Here is a 19,391-nt window from a genome sequence, read left to right on the forward strand (position 1 = left end):
TTTTGCATCGTTCCTTTGGTTTATCTTTAAATCAATCTTTTTGATGATCCAATGGATGAAATAAATCATATTGAGCACAGTCACAAGTTTTAATGCAAATGGCTATGCTAACAGCCAGATTAATGTGTGTCGTAGAATTGAAAAAAAGAAGAAGAAAGAAATAGAGCAGACAAAGGAGATGTTAATTTATTCACCATTCACCGGTGTCTTATGTTCCCATTGACGCAGATCAGAGACAAAGCTGATTAAAGTGTGCACAGCAGAGTCATTTGACCTGAGAGTGAATGCCAATTGAATAGAGTCCATGTGGGAAAAAAGCCCAGGATTTAACAGGTTTCTTGGCCAGTGAGAAGTGACCAGTGGGGAGTTAGAGTCCAGGTCATCCCAGCTACAGTGGACTTCCCTTGACCCCCTCACAGCCAGACTGACTGCAGAATGTTCCATCATTGCCCACTCAGGACACAGAAAGCAGATGCCAGCATGCTAATTTATCATACAAAGGCAGCCGGCCTGACTGCCGATATCCAACGTGCCCTGTTCTTCTGTTTATACTGTAGAAGCCTGGGTACCGTACATGTAAACAAGAGTACAGATGTCTCTGCTTGGAACAATGTGTACTTAAGGCCAATAAGCAGCCCAAAGCAGAGCATACATCACTAATAATTCACTGTCCCCTCTTGACGTTGCTGTTCTCTCTGTCCTGGCCAAGATCTTATTATCTTGTTTTCCTCCGCACCTTAGTCAATTTAACACAGGCAATTCTGGTTTTATATGGTTTTTGGTGACATCAAATTCAATTAACTCAGATACAAGAGATGAAAGGCCCAGAATGTAGATCTATAGTGTATTCTAATTGGATAAGAGTAATAATAATAGGTAAATGTGGATCGGGGGCCCGGGGGCCCGGGTGCAGAGCAGAGGACTAGATGTCCAGGCCAGCACCTGGGTGAGGGGAGCACATTTTTAACAGTTGGAAGCATTGGCCCTCAGGCAGAGGCAGGGTCCAGGCAGAGGTTCAAGCAAACACAAGGGGGGAAAAAAAACACATCATTGAAAACAGGCTGCAACCAGTGTTGTTTGGCATAGTGACGAGGCTCGGCACAAATGCTGGATTCAAATTCACAACAAGGCTGCAAATCAGATTAAACAATGTCCTTTTATGAAGGCAATGGTTTGGTACACAGGCAGACAGAGGTAGACAATCTGGATCTGATGTTCATATAAGACAAACTGTGAGATGAACACATTTAAGGGGATCAATCCACAAAGGTTTAATACAATATTCAAGGTTTTGTTTTTGGTTATGTATTATCACCTGAAAAGTAAGAACTGATTTGTTTTCATGACCTCAGAAAAATACCTTTATATTATGCTGAAGCAGGCCATGTTTTTTTTCACTAAATCCTACACACTGGTCCATTAAATACATGCAGGAAGGTACTGGCAGGGTAGCAGGAACCAGAGATGACTGGAACATGCATTGAAAAGAATTATTACAGTACAATATTAAACAGGAAATAAGTATGCAAATTCTGCTATAAACATACCGGTCGTGATGTGACGACCGGTGCGAAAGCTTCTTCTTTTCTTTCTTTAAATTCTTTTATTTTGTTAAGGCCGTACTAATTTGGCGTTCACCAGCCTACATGGAAATCTGTGGACTTTCTGTGTCAGTAACAACGTGCAACATCAAATTCTCCCTTGGTGATTTGGACTCAGGTGACGGAGGTGTGACATATGTTAACATGATGACGCATTTCTCCTTTTCAGTCACGTTACACTCCACCAATCACATGGTACCATCTTTGGCTCAGGAAAATAACACGTGAATTCATATGTCTCTTCATAGGCTGTTGCTAACCTTGATATTTCAGAAGATAGTGTCGGATGTCATCAGACTGCAACGAATCACAGACTCCAAACTGGGGAAAAATTATACTTTCTTTGTCACAGGTGAACAACAGGAAGGCCATTAGTGCTTTTCCAGTACAGCAAATCTCATATGCAGGAAACTCTTTGTTTCTCTATTTCTTTATTTGTGTGTTGAAGGCATTGTCTGCTTCATGAAAGTCCAAACATTCAGCCACACTTTCATTCTCAACCAAGGAGAGAAGAGAAGGTTCTCCAAGGTTCACTACTGGCTGAAAAAATATGCTGTGAACACAAAAGTCCTTCATCCAAACTGATCCAAACTGGATGAGTAAACTATATACACGTTGTTTTGCTTCATTATTGGTTAAAAAAAGAAAAGGAAAAAAAGACTACAAATAGGAATGGAAAACTGGTCTATTTTGGTTTCAGTATGTCAGTCAATGTCTATAAAAAAAATGTTTTCCAACAGTACAGCCACATTTAACCACCAGTAAGAACACAAAGAGCTGCAGTAATGACAATGAAAGCAAGAAAAGGGCAAATGCATCAACAGTGCTATTAATACTGACTGGACTGAAATAGAAGCCAAGTCTGGGAATGTTTTGCATCTAGAGCCTTCAAGTTAGCACGTGCATAACTGTTTTCCTGTCAGTCAAATTTATTCATAGATAAAATGAATGAGAACACATCATTCGCAATGTTTGTCAATAAATGCCTGCTGCATACCAAACATCTGATCAACAGACCGGCCAGTGCTATTATTCTCCTATTTGTTTTTCGGTGAATACTGTTCATTCATCTCTCCTTTGCCACTGCTTTTGATGTGTGTTAATCTGAATTATTTGTTGTTTTCCTTTCTTTTTGTTCACATGCTAAGGAGATAATTGTCAAGGACATTTGTTGTGAAAGCATCATCAAAGCTACGGGTGAACGGGTGTGCCTGCAGGCCCTGGGCTTTACTGCAGAGCTCTGCATGCAGGAGAATGCTGAATATCTGCAGAGTAAAGAAGCAGTCATTGACATGATCTACAAAGTGTTATGGATAGCAACAAATTAATTCATGGTATTGAGTTGTCATTTATAAAATAAAATGTTACTGTTAATGTTTGTGCTTCTTACTTCAGATTGTCTGTGTGAGTTTTTTTCTTTTGTCTGTCCATTTATTATTATTATTATTATTATGTGGCTTTGCTGTCATTTTTGAGGGGTTAACATGCATAAAAACTCTGGAAACTTGGAAAACGGGAGTCAGGTCTGAAGAAATTGCGATATTGGCATAGTACTCGTTTTCAAATGATTTTCAATACAGTTTTTGATGTCAGTCAAGAAAACAAGCATCTTGAAAAATTCACTTTAAACTGACATCTTTAAATGTGTTTTTTTTTGGCATGACTGAGCACAAAACAAGTCATCTGAGAGAGAATAACACTCCAGCCATGGGAAAATGTGACCCATGATTGACTACTTTTTTAAATACATTTAATAAATCCTCAAAAAAAAAATGCTAATTGGTCAAACTTCATCCTTGTTTTGCCTCTGCTGATTTACAAAAAAACGGACGCCTTCAAAAAGAAAAAAAGAGAAAAGATAAACTACATTTCCTCCAAGCCTTTGCTGGAGGCAGTTATTGCTGATTGGTTTCAGCGGAGCTCAGCTTTGCCATGCACGTTTCTGTATGGACGTGTGAACCTGTCAATCAAACAAAATGCAATGCGAACCAATCAGCTCCGGAGTTTTCTCCGGGTAGGAGGGACTTCCACACACATCACGCTTGTTTCCTGCTCGTTGCTAACAACCTGCTGCCTACAACTTCACCTCTGCTCTGTCGCTTCATGCGTTTCCAGCTGTGATGTTCGTGACGTGTGTGAGTGTGGATGAAGTGTGAGTGAATGAGTGAATGAATGAATGAGTGAGTGAAAGAACGAACGAACTTTGAGCCTCAGCTCCGTGCTGGCTGCATGGTGCTGCTCCGTGTCTCTCCGTCCGCTGCTCTCTGACGCTCGGGGGTTGCAGTCTTGGCCTCCAGCCGTTGCTGCGATTTCACCTCATTTCTCAGCGTCGCCCTGCTCTAAAATCATGTTTATTTCATGAAGATGGCGGCGAGTGGGACACTGTAAACTAAATGACTGTCAGAAACATCGCCTCCATTTGTAATATGGTGAGTAACTCGCTGGTTCTCTCTCTCTGTGTGTGTGTGTGTGTGTGTGTGTGTGTGTGTGTGTATGTTGCTGTCGATCTGCCTGTGTTGAACCCACTGTGTGGGGATGTCCAGGATAAACCCTTCTTCCTCCTCCTCTTCCTCCTGCTCCTCCTGCTCCTCCTGCAGGAAGCACACACCGGGTTCAGGTGTAAGGATGTGGGCTTCAGCAGACAGGCCTGCATCTCAGCCATTTTGGTGCCCTTGGCAAGTTTGCAAATTGTTGCCCTCAACCAAACTCCAAAACGTTTCACCATAATGGTTTTTAAAGGTCCCATGTGTATTATTGAGGAGGATTTTGTGTATGATCTCTTTTAAAGGCCCAGTGACACCAAAATTAACAATGTAGTTCTTTAATCACATGAATGTTGCCTGAATTGTGACTCACGTGCCTCAGTAGAGCTAGGATGTCACATGACTCAGTTTCTATGACTCTCCATCATGACTGCTTAAAGCTGGAGACGCTCTACAAGATTCCTTGCCTGGTTTTACCCATGATTCGCAGTTGGGCAGAGTTTGCACCAGGCAGCACTAGTTGGGGACAGAAATCTCAGTTGCAGTCAATCAAACATGTTTGAATGCTTTGAATCGACTCTAGACGCAGTCAGGTACAATAGTGTGCACTGATTACTGACCCAATTGCAAAAACATGCCAACAGCCAATGAAAAAGAGTAGGTGGGACTCAGGAAATAGTGTTGGAAGACAAAGATGACTAGAAGTGGGACTATCAACGGTTGCTGTCCAGGATTCAACCTGTCAGAGTTCACTGCACACTTCAAATCCACAGAGATAGATCCATATATGGCAAAAGTTGACAGTATAATGCCCCCAGCTTGCTTTTTACGTCGCGTTAAGTTTGGAAACAGCTGGAGAGGACATTATTCTAGACCTACTGCATCCTAACATCTTCAACTGCCCAATTCCCTTCGTCTTACTCCTGTAAGTTTACAAGAGCCTGGAGGGAAACAAATGGACAATATCTGGTTTTGTGACAAACATTCAACTTGGTGGTTCACTGACTAGAGATAGCGTTGTTGTCGTCAGTGGAGTAATAAGTGCTGCATTAGCGTAGTGTTCACATTAGCAACAGGTAATGAATTGTAAATCATTTTCAAGTCCATGTAGGGCTGCAACTAATGAGTATTTTCAGATTAATCTGTTGATTATTTTCTCGAGTAATCGCTTGGTCCCTAAAATGTTGTTGAAAATTTTGATCAGTGTTTCTCAATCCTAGAAAGGATGATGTGCTCAAATGTCTTGTTCTGTTTGATTCTGTCCTGTTGATGAATGATTTCTTTGTTATATGGAGCAAAGAAACTAAATATAAAATATTCACACATTTAATAAGCTGAAAAATCAGAAAACTTGTTTTAATTCCTTAAAAACACTCATGACAATTAATCAATGTCAAAATAGGTGACAATTTATTTAGTAATTGATTAATAATCGATAAGTTGTTTAAGCCCTAAGTCCAGGATTTATCAAGAGCTGACCAAGAAATCTGTAACGTATTGGTTCTCATTGCTCTGTGGATTCACCGCCATCATCTGTCGGGGTCTATGGGGATCCGGTAAAAATGTTCTTGTAGCTTAACAGTAGCTTGTCTAAAACGATTTTCTCCTCTGCATGTGTACATACTCAGACTCTGCAAGTTGTCCGATTGCATGTCTTAGTCAGACTATGGCCTTATCTTGATTAAACTGTGCATGTAAACATACTGAGTGAAGAGATAAACTGTAAAAATAGATGTAATCTGCCTCTTGTTGGCATCTGTGTACATGGCAATTGTGCGGATCATGAATGCAAAAGGTTTTTCTCTTTTACTCTTTATTTAATTGTTTTCAAAAGTGATATCCATGGGTTATGTGTTGCCCCTGTATGGTTTTCCCATTGCTGTAAGACTTTATATTATTTTGAAAAGCTAAACCAAACATTTTCAAGAGATATAATTGATAAACGACTCCCAACGTAATTTTAAGCGTGTTATTTTAAGTAAAAAGCTGGAACAATGTGAGGTTTTTTGTGGGCATCCAGCACTCGACAGAAAATGTAGCCCCAGGCAACTGCTTATGTGGTGTATGACCTTAGCCAGCCATATGTGTGTCTGTGTGTGTGTGTGTGTGTGTCACTTTCTACTCGTGGTTTTGACCTTGTGTGTGTTGTAGCCTGCAGGGGTGACACAAGGTGCAATTAGTGAAGTTGTCACTTATCATTGACAGGTGAAAGAAGCAGAGGACTGGTCACAGTCTGGGTGCAGAGAGCAGACATCTGCACTAATCTGTGTTTACGTTGCATTATGTAAGAGGAGACCTAAATGGCTCTGCTTAATGCCACAGGCCTTTCCTTTATCTCGAGGTACACTGATGTCAGTGTTCTGTGTCAGTGGTGCTGCAGTTCGTTAATGACACACACTGCTCTGATTGATTACACAAAGAATAAGCATTCGGAGAACACCAACCTCCACCAAGGCCCCTTAGTTTTCCACAGTGTCATTTCAATCCCCTGTCTTGCAAAGTTAACAATTGATTAAAAAAAAAAATCCAAAAACTGTACGTGTCCAGATCAGCAGCACCGAAATCTAATCCTTTCTATGTAAATCTTAAAATGTCTTCCTTTGGTCAACACCTAAACTATTTTTAAAACCTGCATTAGCTCGAGTGCAAAGCTTTTATCAGTGTTCAAATGGTTTGTTCTGTAATTAGATTTTTTAAGTATGTATCTATGTATGATTTACTCTTTTGTAGTTTTTATTGTTTTAATTAGAGCAGAAACAATTAATCGATTAACTATTTTGATAATCGATTTGAAGCTTTTTTCATGATTAAAACAACATTTTTTGGTTGTTTAAGCTTCTTAAATGTGAATATTTTCTTTATTTCTTTGCTCTGGATAACAAAGAAATCGTTAAAAGTTAATCATTTTGGTTTGTGGACAAAACAAGTCATTTGAAAACATCATCATTTCCAGGTTTGATGAACACTGATCAACATTTTTTAAGGTTTTCTGATATGTTATGGACCAAAAGATTACAGATTAATCAATCATGAAAATAATTGTTAGTTGCAGCTGTAGTTTTGATACATTTTTCTTTTTGTTGAGTTTGTTTTTGTTGAGCTTAGTTCAGTAAAAGATTCTCATTCGGATTGTTATGATCTGCCTCGTTCCCACTGCTGCTGAAGTATTTCCCCCCGTCTTACTGAAATATGCCACTGCCTGCTGTTTATAATCACTGGACACTACACTGGTGTTGTACTGTAACCAATCTGCTTCATGGTCTTCTGCAAACCCCCTTTTTTTTTTTTTTTTTTAAAGTCGGTGGTTATTTGAGATACTGTTTATTTTTCTTGGACCTCCTGCGTCAAGAAGGCATTTACCCAAAGAACTGCTGCTCACTGGATATTTCCTCCTTGTCGGATCACTCTCTGTAAACCCTCGAGATGGTTGTGGGTGAAAATCCCAGTAGATCAGCAGTTTATGAAATGCTCCGGCCAGCTCGTCTGTCACCAACAACCATGTCGCTTTCATGCTAAGCTGATTAAATTCTTTCATAAACATGCAGATCAACAGTTCCGCGTGATGAAATGGCCAGTGAGTGTATACAGAGTATATCTTTTAACCTAAGGCTTAGGTTAGTACAACAAATACTAAATGAATTAAATAAAATATCTAGTGTGGAACGATTCCAAGGGAAGTACATTCCAGGGTCCCAGGAATATTTTTGTAGGGAATCTTTGGCTAAGAAAACATTGAGAATCTCTGCTGTACACTACATGCTGCAGTATATTCAGACAATGAGGTATTCAGTCTCCTTTCACAGAGAGAATTGACGGTCATTGAAAGTCAGAGCCGTCCCCAAATGAAATTGTCGTCTGTGTTTGCCCAACAAAGCTGTGGTTCATTTGGAGAAGCTTTGAGGTCTGATGTGAAAAGGCTCTGACAGGAGATAAATGGTCCGTCTCGGGGATCAAGTGCAAAGTACTCCTGACGGTTAGACCATATCGATTTTCTTCTTTGACAGGAAGTTTTCTTTTTAGGAAACTAAACTATAATTCTCTAGTGTCCACATGAAGTTGAGACTTTTTGTAATTTGGCAGAAAGATGAAAAAAAGCTTCTGGTTTATCAAGTAGCTGCAGCTTTAAAGCTTCAGTGCGCTGGTTGTATAACATTTCCAAATGAATTTGGCAACACTTGGACTAAAAAAAAACATAAATTAGGCTTTTATTTCATCCCTGTGACTCTCCTCAAACACAAATATGCAAAGTAAGACCTTATATGAGGTGATGGTGATGATGATGACCAACACTAAATGTGCAGTCCTGTCTTGTTTCCCTGTTTTGTTCTTTCAGGGCACCAATGCCTCTGCTCTGGAGAAAGACATCGGCCCAGAGCAATTTCCAATCAATGAACACTACTTTGGATTGGTCAATGTGAGTACCACTAAATCCTCTCGTACATAAACACAGGTCATTGCCAGAACACTGGTGGTGTTATGTTTCAAAACAAACTGCCATGGAACACCAGTGAGTCACATCCTCTACTGGACAGTTGTTTTTGAATCTGTTGACACTCACACAAACACATTCTAATACAATGTCTACCAAGTAAATAAAGAACAGCATGTTGGTATTTCTGTTACCCAGCTGACTGACTAATGTTCTTCTTGTCTTCACCTCGTGTCCTCCCTCAGTTTGGAAACACATGTTACTGTAACTCAGTGCTCCAGGCACTCTACTTCTGCCGGCCTTTCCGGGAGAATGTGCTGGCTTACAAGGCCCAGCAGAAGAAGAAGGAGAACCTGCTCACATGCCTTGCGGACCTCTTTCACTCCATTGCTACGCAGAAGAAAAAAGTGGGTGTCATCCCACCAAAGAAGTTCATATCACGCCTACGGAAGGAGAACGGTAAGAGTCTGTGCCTGATTTTAAAAGCCAAGTACCAACATTTTACACATGCCTCATATGCTGAGGTTCTAGCCATTTGCAGTGGTGTTGCATCCGTACTATACTGTTATTACTATTGCCCTTGTGCTCTTGCTAATAAAGCTTTAATGATGTTCATTTAATCTGAGTGGTTTGGTGTTCCGTGCTGCTGAAGAGTGGCTCAAATGGAAATTATAAATTTGCTGTATGAGCTTTTTGTAGTTTCTGTTTCTTTTTTTCCCCAAAGCTAGTAAGTGCACATCTCCACTAGGGGTGGAACATTTCAGTTAAAAAAACGTATTTTTAGTGGTCAGTTCGGTTCATGACATGATCACTAGTGTTTTAGTCAAGACCACTTAAACCGAGACCAAGTCGAGACCAAGATCACAGTGTATCAAAACCAAGACAAGACCAAGACTTTGAGGACGGAAGACCTCCGTTAGTGTTGCTTTGCAGAATTTACACGTTGCACTGTGTTTTCTTTTGGAGGTATATATGCACAAAAAGTCTTTGTGGTTCAGGTAACCAAATTTTATTATAGATGAGTTGGCTGACATCTTCATCTTCATCTTCACGGCCTCTTCTCCTGTCACTCACATGCACTTTTGTGGGGGGGGGCATGTGAAAGATGGCGGGAGGGGTGACAGCCGTTAACGGTGACAAAAATTTCAAATGATAAATTAGTCAAGTTATTGGTTGTACCCTAAGCAATACGATTTATGCTAAATCACAGTAATCATATTAACAAGTTAATCCAAAAATGCACAGGCAATTTAGTGATATCCCCACAGTTGTGGTCTTGAAATAAAATCCTGAGTCCGCTTTGTCCGAGACCAAGACAACTCTGGATTTTTAGGGCTTACTTTCTCTGTCTTTTCGGCATTAGCAGTAGAAGAAACCAGGTGCATGTACAGTGAATTTGGTCAATATCGCTCCTTGCAGTAAAGAGTTATAGTTTATTACCAGAGGATTTGAAATCAACAGGGAACAGCTGAGAATGTTTATGTCGTGACCCCAAAATGATATGAACCGCACCGTGAATTTAGCACACCGCTCACCCCTGATCTCCACATACACGTTCACAAACACAGCTGGAGGTTTGTGCTTCTGTGTTGTGTGTTGTGGTTGCTCTGTGGCTCTAATGTGATCCGAGTATCTGAGGTGAAGGACAGGTGCATGCTGGTGGTAAGGTCACTTAGAGTAGAGCTGACAGAGAGGCTGACTGTCTTCTGCTGTCCATATTGAGGAAACTCTTTATGTGAATGAACAATGCAGTCTCTGTGTAGACTCGGCTTTTGGTCAGCTGCCTCGTCTCTGGACTCCCTCCCCCCCCACTTCTCAGTTTTCACCTTTCACATACAGATATGTCAAAACAGGAGCATGACTGATATCACCAGTGTAGCCTGTTGATTTTTTTATTTACTTTTCTCAGGACAAGAATTCTCAGTTATGTTAGGAATCAGGAATAGCACAGGTGTAACTAAGCACAGTCGTATTGGCTGTCAGTTTGTCAGCGCGCCATTGATGTTATGAGTATCACCTGCACTATTGTCAGTGAATAACAACCAGACTTATTTTTCACTAATTAAACTATGTTTTTGCTTTTATAAGACTGTAAATGTTCAGAAAATATGCACCATTGTGTAACAGACCAGTAATGAATTCACCCAGTATCGATGTCGATGTGGTCAGTACACACAACCTTAGATGTCCTTCCATTCCCTCCAGATCTGTTTGACAACTACATGCAACAGGATGCCCATGAATTCCTGAACTACCTGCTGAACACGGTGGCTGACATCCTGCAGGAGGAGAAGAAGCAGGAGAAGCAGAACGGACGCCTCAAGAACAATGGCACCGCAGTCACCATGGAGACCGAGGCAGAGAACAAGACGGAACCCACATGGGTTCACGATATCTTCCAAGGGACACTGACCAATGAGACACGCTGCCTCAACTGTGAAACGGTGTGTCTCTCTGCTTCTTTTGCCTTTTAATGTTCTGTGAGACGGGTTGTTCATGTCGTGTTATCAGTGGTCACCCAGACCAAGTGCTTCCTCCTGAATAAGTCTGAAAAAGAGATTACAGAGACACTGGGACATGATTTAGTGAGCACACCCAGTGGGCTCCGACCACCCACTTTACATCAGGGTCAGAAGAGGCTTTGTCGTCAGAGAGTGAGGTGTGGGACGGGTTACCCCGAACAACCACTGCAAACATCAAAGCACTGCACTAAGACAAAAGCTACTCTGTATAATAAGCCTTTCAAAGACAGGTTGTGTGTGTTTGGGTGTAGGTGGGTGATTCAGCAGGCTTCATCATCCTCATTAACTTAGTCATAGGATATAACAATAATAATAATAATAATGCCCTTGGTGTCTCCCCCTCCTGTGTGACAGGTGAGCAGCAAAGATGAGGATTTTCTGGATCTTTCTGTGGATGTGGAGCAGAACACATCAATTACACACTGTCTCAGGTAGTGGGCTTTTTTCCACACCTCTGTATTGTATAATCTAATGTCCCACATTATCATCGTCATACACTGTTTTTGATTGATTAAATGTGAATAATGGAGCCTCCTGCGAACATGTTCTCCCCTCCAGGGACTTCAGTAACACAGAGACATTGTGCAGCGAGTACAAATACTACTGTGAGACGTGCTGCAGCAAGCAGGAAGCACAGAAACGGTCAGTAAAGCACTGAGCCTACATCTCTACTGTTATTTCTATTTTCTTTTGGAAAGGGCAGTTTTAGATTTAAAAAAAAAAAAACAAAGATTTCCCATCAGATGTAAACTGCATATACACTGAAACCTACAAAACCTATAATTGACCATTCAGGTTCACTGGGCATGTACTTGCCAGTGTGAACAGGAAGCTGTTAAGGAACAGGAAGAAGTTAAGTGTTAATTGTTGTAGCAGATAATCACTCAGGAGGTAACTGTGAGTAACTGCATAAATCATCATGTCTGATGGTCTCCGTTTCAGCCTGTTCACACAAAAATGCAGTTTTCTATGTAAATCACGACCAGCAGCGTTTTTTAAATGCATGTAATGTAGACAGCAGGTGTATCCAGAGCACAATTTAATACGCTTTTCAATGAAAACGGAGGGTGTAAGGATGTGGTCCGAGAGGTCTACATCACCTCTGTGTCACTGACTGATGTGTCCGTTTCTGCAGGATGCGTGTGAAGAAGCTCCCCATGATTCTGGCACTGCACCTGAAGAGGTTTAAATACATGGAGCAGCTGCACCGCTACACCAAGCTGTCCTATAGAGTGGTTTTCCCCCTGGAACTCCGTCTGTTCAACACGTCTGGGGATGCGGTCAACCTCGATCGCATGTATGATCTAGTGGCTGTGGTGGTTCACTGTGGCAGGTACTTCACATTGATAATTGGATTTACTCATGAAGTTAAGTGTATTTCCAGTGTTGCACCTCCCTAAAGTAAGGCCACTGCTCCTCGCCATGAATTAAAATCACTCTCAGCTTTGTGTGGATTGTTCTCTGACACGTTAGAGATGAGGCAATTCATCGCAAACACACTTATCTAGCTAATAATTAGGCTATTACATTTGCTATGAATGATAAAAGCGGAAAAGGAGCTTTGCTTGCCGTGAGGTGCAAGCCTTTGTACGCGTCATGTTTAATGAGCGATCACGACAACTACTTCAGTCCTTAGCAGCAGCTTTACATTACATTACATTTGTTCTCAAAGAGCATCATGTCAATTCACATACTGCTGCGCTACGACATGATGTCATTGCTGGACTTTTTTTTGGCTGTCTGCATGGCTCCTCTTGGCTCACTCAAGAGGAGCCATGCCAAATCAAAATATGCAAATCGTTTGTTGTGGCAACCTCTCCTTCAGGACAGAGAATGAAAAATGAAATGTCAGTCTCTGTAAAACAGGTTAAGTTCTCTAAAGCATATTTTTTGAGCAGTGCTAAAATGTGACACCTCAAAGACCATTAGATAATGCAAACATTTGTTTTGTAATGCAGTATTGTTAGGCACTTGCATTTTAGAAGGTTGGATGTAATAACAAATAGGTATTTGTGTTGAAGGTTGTATGATGATGATGATGATGATGATGATGATGATGATGATAAAGTTATGATGTAGACAGTGTGGGAGAAACGCAACATCTATATCATAGCGACTGAGTCACTTTTATTCTCTTATTTCCTCAGTGGCCCAAACCGAGGTCATTACATCACAATAGTGAAGAGTCATGGCTTCTGGCTGCTGTTTGATGATGATATTGTGGAGGTACGTCACTCCCTCCCTCTGCTCTGTCTGCTGTTGTTTGACTCATCTGTTTGCTCCTCGTTGGTGGTCTTTATTCTTACGGTAAACTACATTTCTGTTCTCTCTTGCAGAAAATTGATGCCCAGGCCATTGAGGAGTTTTATGGGCTTACCTCCGACATCTCTAAGAACTCTGAGTCAGGATATATCCTCTTCTATCAGTCCAGGGAGTGACTGGAGCCAGATCGCCGATCAAGATGAGACTGAATAGGATATTTATGGTTTTATCTTCAGGCGAACACATCTCAACCCATCCCTCCCTCCTCCATGTCAGACATATGTGCCAGTCCCGGTCTGAGTCTCTGGGTTTACTTGAGCCCCCCCCCCCCCCCCCCCATCTGTAATTTGCTTCTTGTCTTTTAGTCACCTGCATCTGGACTGCACTTTAAAACAAAAGCAAAAATGCTCAACAGGAGGACAAATAAAGGAGTCTACATCTAATAGCCACGCTGATTATCCACCAGGATCAAGGGGAAGTGAAGGCTTTGATGGACAAACAAGGTGTGTCCCAATCCAGGTGACGCAGGGACTGCGAAGGTCAAACCGAAATTTGACAACCTGGTCTACAGACATTTTCCCTTTTCGTGTCACCAGCTTGTCCCATCCATACCACTGTCGCCTAGCAACAGAGCTGCAGCTAGACGTGGTACAGATCAACATAACACTTGAATATTTTCAGTAAAACTCAAACTGTTTGCTAATCTATTGAGATGAAGCCCGTGTGTGTGTGTGTTTTGAAAACCGGTTTGTCTACAGTGCTCACTGAATCCTGGGCAAGGTCCAGCAGCCACCTGTTGAATTCTTAAAGGCTCGAGGATGCAAGGATGCATTTGTCGGCCACTTTTAAAGGAGCCTTGAAAAAAAGAGGACGGCCTCAATTGCGGCCTGCAAAGGAGACCGACCCCTTGATTTGGACACGGCAGACAATTGTAAGCAATTTTACTACATCCTTTATAGGTGTGTGTTTGTGTTTGTGTGTGTGTACATATATATATGGTCCTCTTTCTTATCATGATTCTTTTCATTTCCTCATCTGTCTTGTCCTTTTGATGTGTTTATATCCCTGGTGGATACATGAGAAGTGAACACTGTATAATACGACTGTATGTGAGAATCTGAAGCAATACGTCACCATTAATTGATTCACAAGCTTAAAACTACCTGTACTGAGTAACTCTGATTTAATATCGGACTAGATATGATCCAATACTTTGATCCAGTTGAGCCACACGCCCTTATATCTCTACACAGGAAAGGAAACGCTGCTGGTCCTGATCAACATATTTATTTATGTTATTTATGACACTGATAAATGGAATGATAAATGAAGTGTTTGTGCAAAGGACACGGTGTGTGTAATACACGACTCGTGTCAGTTACCGAAATAATCTGAAATACCTTTTTTATCAGTTTTATTTCTTGGTTTGCATGTTTAAGAAGTTTAAGATTAACACAACCCACGACTGCTTATAATCCTTTTAATTGACATGAGAAGTAAATGGCAATTCTGCACTAATGGCTGAACTTATCCAATGTGCAATTCCCCAGTGACACTAATCTATAATCTATTTAAATGTTAGTAGCTGATGTGTTTTGGTTTTTATAGACGGTTCTTTTCTCCCAGTGCTGTGTAAATAAGTCCTAATCATCTCAAAATGAAAGTCTTCATTCACTACCTGCAATGCACACTACCTTGCGCTGATGTTGGCCACCATGTTCTTTCACCATTTTGTTTTTTTTACAAACATACACATTATTGTTTTTTAAATTTCATCCACAGCGTGTTCGTGTTCTCTTAGTTTGTTTTTGACTTTGTTGATAAAAGTTGTGTATCACACTACGTAGCACACTTGAATCCTGACTAGAGGGACGTTTTAAAGCTGCATTCATAAGTAATACGATATATCCCGTGTACTGTAGACGATTAAGCCCAGGGTTTGTTGACACGCCTCGGCTCTAGAACAGTGTGATGTCAAAGAACTTGTTTTTTTTACGTGTGTGACATTCCTTTTTGCTGTCCATCAGAGGACACGTGTCATAAGTAATAAGGATTAATTGAATTTGTTGTCCATACAAACACAGGAGAGGGTGAACATGAGGATACTCTGTGTTTGTCTCTTCCATTTAGTCTGTTACCGGGTGAAATCACGAGGAATACGTGCCAAACTGTGGTCGACTCTGACCTTGCAGCAGTCTAACAGAACATTAGTTTCTTTTGTAAAGTGTATATTATGTAGAAAACGTGTCTGGAAATGTATTTAACAAAATATTTTTTTAAAGTACAAGATTTTAGCTCAACACTGACCATTAATGTAACCCTGTTGAGAAATACTGTGCTGTTTTACAATCACTTCATTACAGAGTCAATCACAATTGTATGCAGAGGTCACCGTCTGTCTTGTTACTACTTTTTACTCGGTTGAACTGAGCCAGGGAAGAAAACTGTAGCAAGATGAGACTCTGGTGAGAAGACGAGGACTTTTCATGTGCTGCTCTTCCATGAACACTTATGCACTTGCCCTCACTGAGACGCTCAGTGGTTGCACTTGGTCTTACACAGACAGGTGGCTAATGAAAGGGAAAAACCAAAATACGTACAAGTGTCTTATTAAGGTGTGGACCATTAGGAGATGCAAAAAGAGTTTTGGTGCACCTTGGCATTTTGAGTCCGGAGGGATGAACACCATTCTTCCAGAAGAGATTCCCTCCCTTGGTGTTTTGGTTGTCATGGCAAACATCAGTCCAAAAATCTCTTGTTATACATGTTGAGTAAGGTGGAAATTTGGTGATTGTGAAGGCCACAGCATAACATTCTCTTCATTTACAGATCATTTACAGACCCCATCATGTCTAATTTTTCCAGGTTTTCCCTTTAATTTGTCACCCGCTTGTTTATCTTACTGTGATAAGATAGTGTTCTACCTATGTGAGCTCAGGTGCAGGACCTGAACTCGTCTGAAAGAAGGAGGAGGAGGCGACTCTTAAGTCTCTGGTGGCTGTAATAAACTGAAAGTGCACTTTATTATAGTGATGAGCGTAAATGCTTTATTATGAAGAAACACAAGTCTAACACATTCATTTTGAGTTTGTTTGTTTTTTCTCTCCTGTTAAATAAAATGACTATCATCTATATTCCTGGAGTGTTTGTTTTATTCCGCTCTAGTTTGGAGGATGAGCCACAGAAAGTGTCCTCTCTTAACTCTGCTACAGTTTCACTCTCACTACAAGAGATGCTTTGGTGTTTTTTGCAAGATAATGGGCTAAACGTGCATAAATGTTGCCCTTGTGTGATTCAATTCAATTCGGTTTAATTTCTATGGCACCAAATCACAACATACATTATCTCAAGCTCAAACATGTGCAGCCATCTGCCTCGACCGGTTGGGGTGAAAGGAAAAATAGGGGACAGGAGAGGTGGGGCAGAGTAGAGACAGAAGGGAGACTCACCATTGTAAGTCACGATCCTTAGGTCATACATAAAAGTCCACAAGGAAGTTACTCTAATTGGAACTGGTAAGATTTTTGATCATAATGTCAAGGTCACTGTGACCCCACATAAGTTATAGTGCCTAATGTGGTTCATCGATGAGCTGATGATGTTTTGAATTCAAAAGGTTAAAGGGCAACTGCAGAAGATGAACATATTTCACTTCTCACCGGATAAAGAACTCTGCTGTCAGGGTGAGGGCATGTAGGAAACTTCTGTGTCTCTGTAGTTTGTAGCTCCATCATCTATAATTGAGGAATTATTTACTGTGTTAAAAACCAATTTTGTTTGGTCAAGCATGTGAATACATAACCTTGTTGTGTGTGTAATTATAGACTGTTTAAAATCACACCCTCTATCCTGACACACTTTACTTTACCACCACATGACAAGAATTATGGACATATTTTATATTTCAGAAGGATGTCCAATGGGAAACAAAGTCAAAAGAAGATTAATAGTGTGCCATCGATGTCTCAGGAGTAAGAGACTGAAGAGGAGCACAATATTATATTATATATCGAAGCCTGTCCAGAATACGCATCAGTCCAAAAGGAACATTCTGTTAGTTTTGGTTTTCACTATCAGCTTCATGTCCTCACAGTCACCCTAAAACCTCAGTTAATCTCCCAGGAGAGTAAATACAATGTCTACCAGGGGACTGACACAGCCTTCACCCTGTGAGGACACTTCCACTCAATCTCCACTCGTCTTCTACTTCTTTCTGTCTGTCTTCGCTGCATCCAACGAGGTCGCACCGACTCATTACTTTTGTCCTATTTTTCTTTGTATGTTTTAATGGGGAAAAAATTGTATCTTGTGTAATTCCTGCTTACTTTTATTCTTTTCTGTCCGGAAAATGGTGAATCAGTACACGCCTGATTATCATTATCCACTTCCTACAACGCTGATCTGATTTAACGTGTCAACCTGCCCTTGCATCTCTTCCCAGGAGGTGATGACTGTGAATCTATTGTGCAGTGGGTTGTGCAGTTCATTCTGAGAGGTGACGGAGGATGTTTGTCTTTCCAGGTAATTTCTTTTCTTCTTCTTCTTTTTAATTGATATGAATCTGCTGTGAAGAGCCACAGGTGGTCTCAGACATGATGCTCACCTCCCATTCTGTTTCTCTGAAAAGACTCAAGGCACTTCTCAGAAATGTTGTCTTCCACAGGAAGCTGCAACTGTGTTTCTGAAGACATTTAGGCTTTAACCCATAAACCAAAAAGAAAAATTGATAGGTTTCAGGGATGTTAAGTAACACAAATCCAGGAAACTGTGAACTAACAATTCAACAATGTTTCATTTATGTTAATGTCTGTTTCTGCAGAACAGAGCAGAGAAACCATGCAACTCATTTGTATAGGTACTGTCAAATTAAGTGATTTTTTTTTTTTAATTATACATAACTGTTATAAGTGTACTATCACCTGTTTGTATGAATGAGCCTTTATGTTCTTATAGCAGGAGACAGGTCAGCTGTATTGAAGCCACCATTTAGGACCACTTTGTTTTTGCATTTGCCCATAATGGATACAGTTAACATCTTTTTAAAATTAAAATGATTAATTTTAAATTAATCTGCCCACACACATATTGTCAATTGTTATTACTAAGCTATTACTTGACAGTTACTATGAAAATAAAGTGGTATTACCATGATATTACTCCCCTAATACAACAGTTACCAGACTAGTACCTTATCCTGCAATGAAAGTGTCACCACCTGCACTAATGAGTGTTTTAATTTCATTTTACTTTACATGGAACTATTACTCAACTATATTACATATGCTATATGCTCTGGTGTAGTAAATATGTAAAATGACTACATGGTTATGTGCATTTATAAGATTAATCTAACATTATGTAATAAAAAATACACTGTATGGGAGCAGTCAACAAGATTTATTGTGTGTGTTGGGGGTTAGGATCTGAATACATCTTCCACTACTACTGTATATGTTTCATTATATAAACTGGAAAAAATGATAGTGTTAAAGTGCCATCTAGTGGTAAATAAGAATACTACTTCATTTAAAGTCCTGCATTACACTTTATGACATAAATCATGAGGTGAAAAGGTCAGATTCAAACCAGTCACTTCAGATTGAATCTATATGTTATTCATCATTCATGAAACACAATGTTGCGTTTCTGGCATTTTATTGAGTGCTGTTGTTCTGTTTTTCCTATTCTTTTAAAATCAACGTGCCCATAACTGTGTTCACTTCTATCTTTTCCCACAGAAAGCACAGTTTCAGCTCTTCTCATGAGAGGTAGAAACAGAGAAAAGACAGAGACAGACACAAAGACATGCTGGTAAGTTCACTGCGTATTAGTGACGCTAGAAAGCCTCAACACTGCCACAGCTCAAACCACAGCCACAAGAAAGTTTCCATACATTCAACAGTTGTGTTCATTCTCTGTGAGCTCGCTGTTATTCTAGCTCTCAGATCAACCACATCTTACTGTATTTTTCTTCTCTTCTCTTTCCCTCTAATGTTCCTTTTCTCCACCTCCTCTCGGGGTGGGGGTCTACAGCATTGAGGCCAGTCGGACTCAAGATTGGCGCCAGATTTGATCTGTTCCCGTCAAACTGTAA

The 19,391-nt window shown here is 40.4% G+C and overlaps 1 protein-coding gene across 1 annotated transcript; it reads left to right on the top strand.

Moving 5' to 3' along the window:
* The first annotated feature begins 3,637 nt into the window (after positions 1–3,637).
* On the top strand, positions 3,638–16,431 carry usp46 (ubiquitin specific peptidase 46). Its single transcript, XM_058639068.1, has 9 exons — positions 3,638–4,030; positions 8,418–8,498; positions 8,759–8,972; positions 10,719–10,957; positions 11,390–11,466; positions 11,594–11,677; positions 12,171–12,368; positions 13,183–13,261; positions 13,372–16,431. Exons 1-9 carry the CDS (start codon positions 3,995–3,997, stop codon positions 13,471–13,473), a joined length of 1,110 nt encoding a protein of 369 aa, XP_058495051.1. The 5' UTR covers positions 3,638–3,994; the 3' UTR covers positions 13,474–16,431.
* The last annotated feature ends 2,960 nt before the right edge of the window (positions 16,432–19,391 follow it).

The sequence above is a fragment of the Solea solea genome, chromosome 9 (assembly GCF_958295425.1).
Source record: "Solea solea chromosome 9, fSolSol10.1, whole genome shotgun sequence".
NCBI lineage: Eukaryota > Metazoa > Chordata > Actinopteri > Pleuronectiformes > Soleidae > Solea > Solea solea.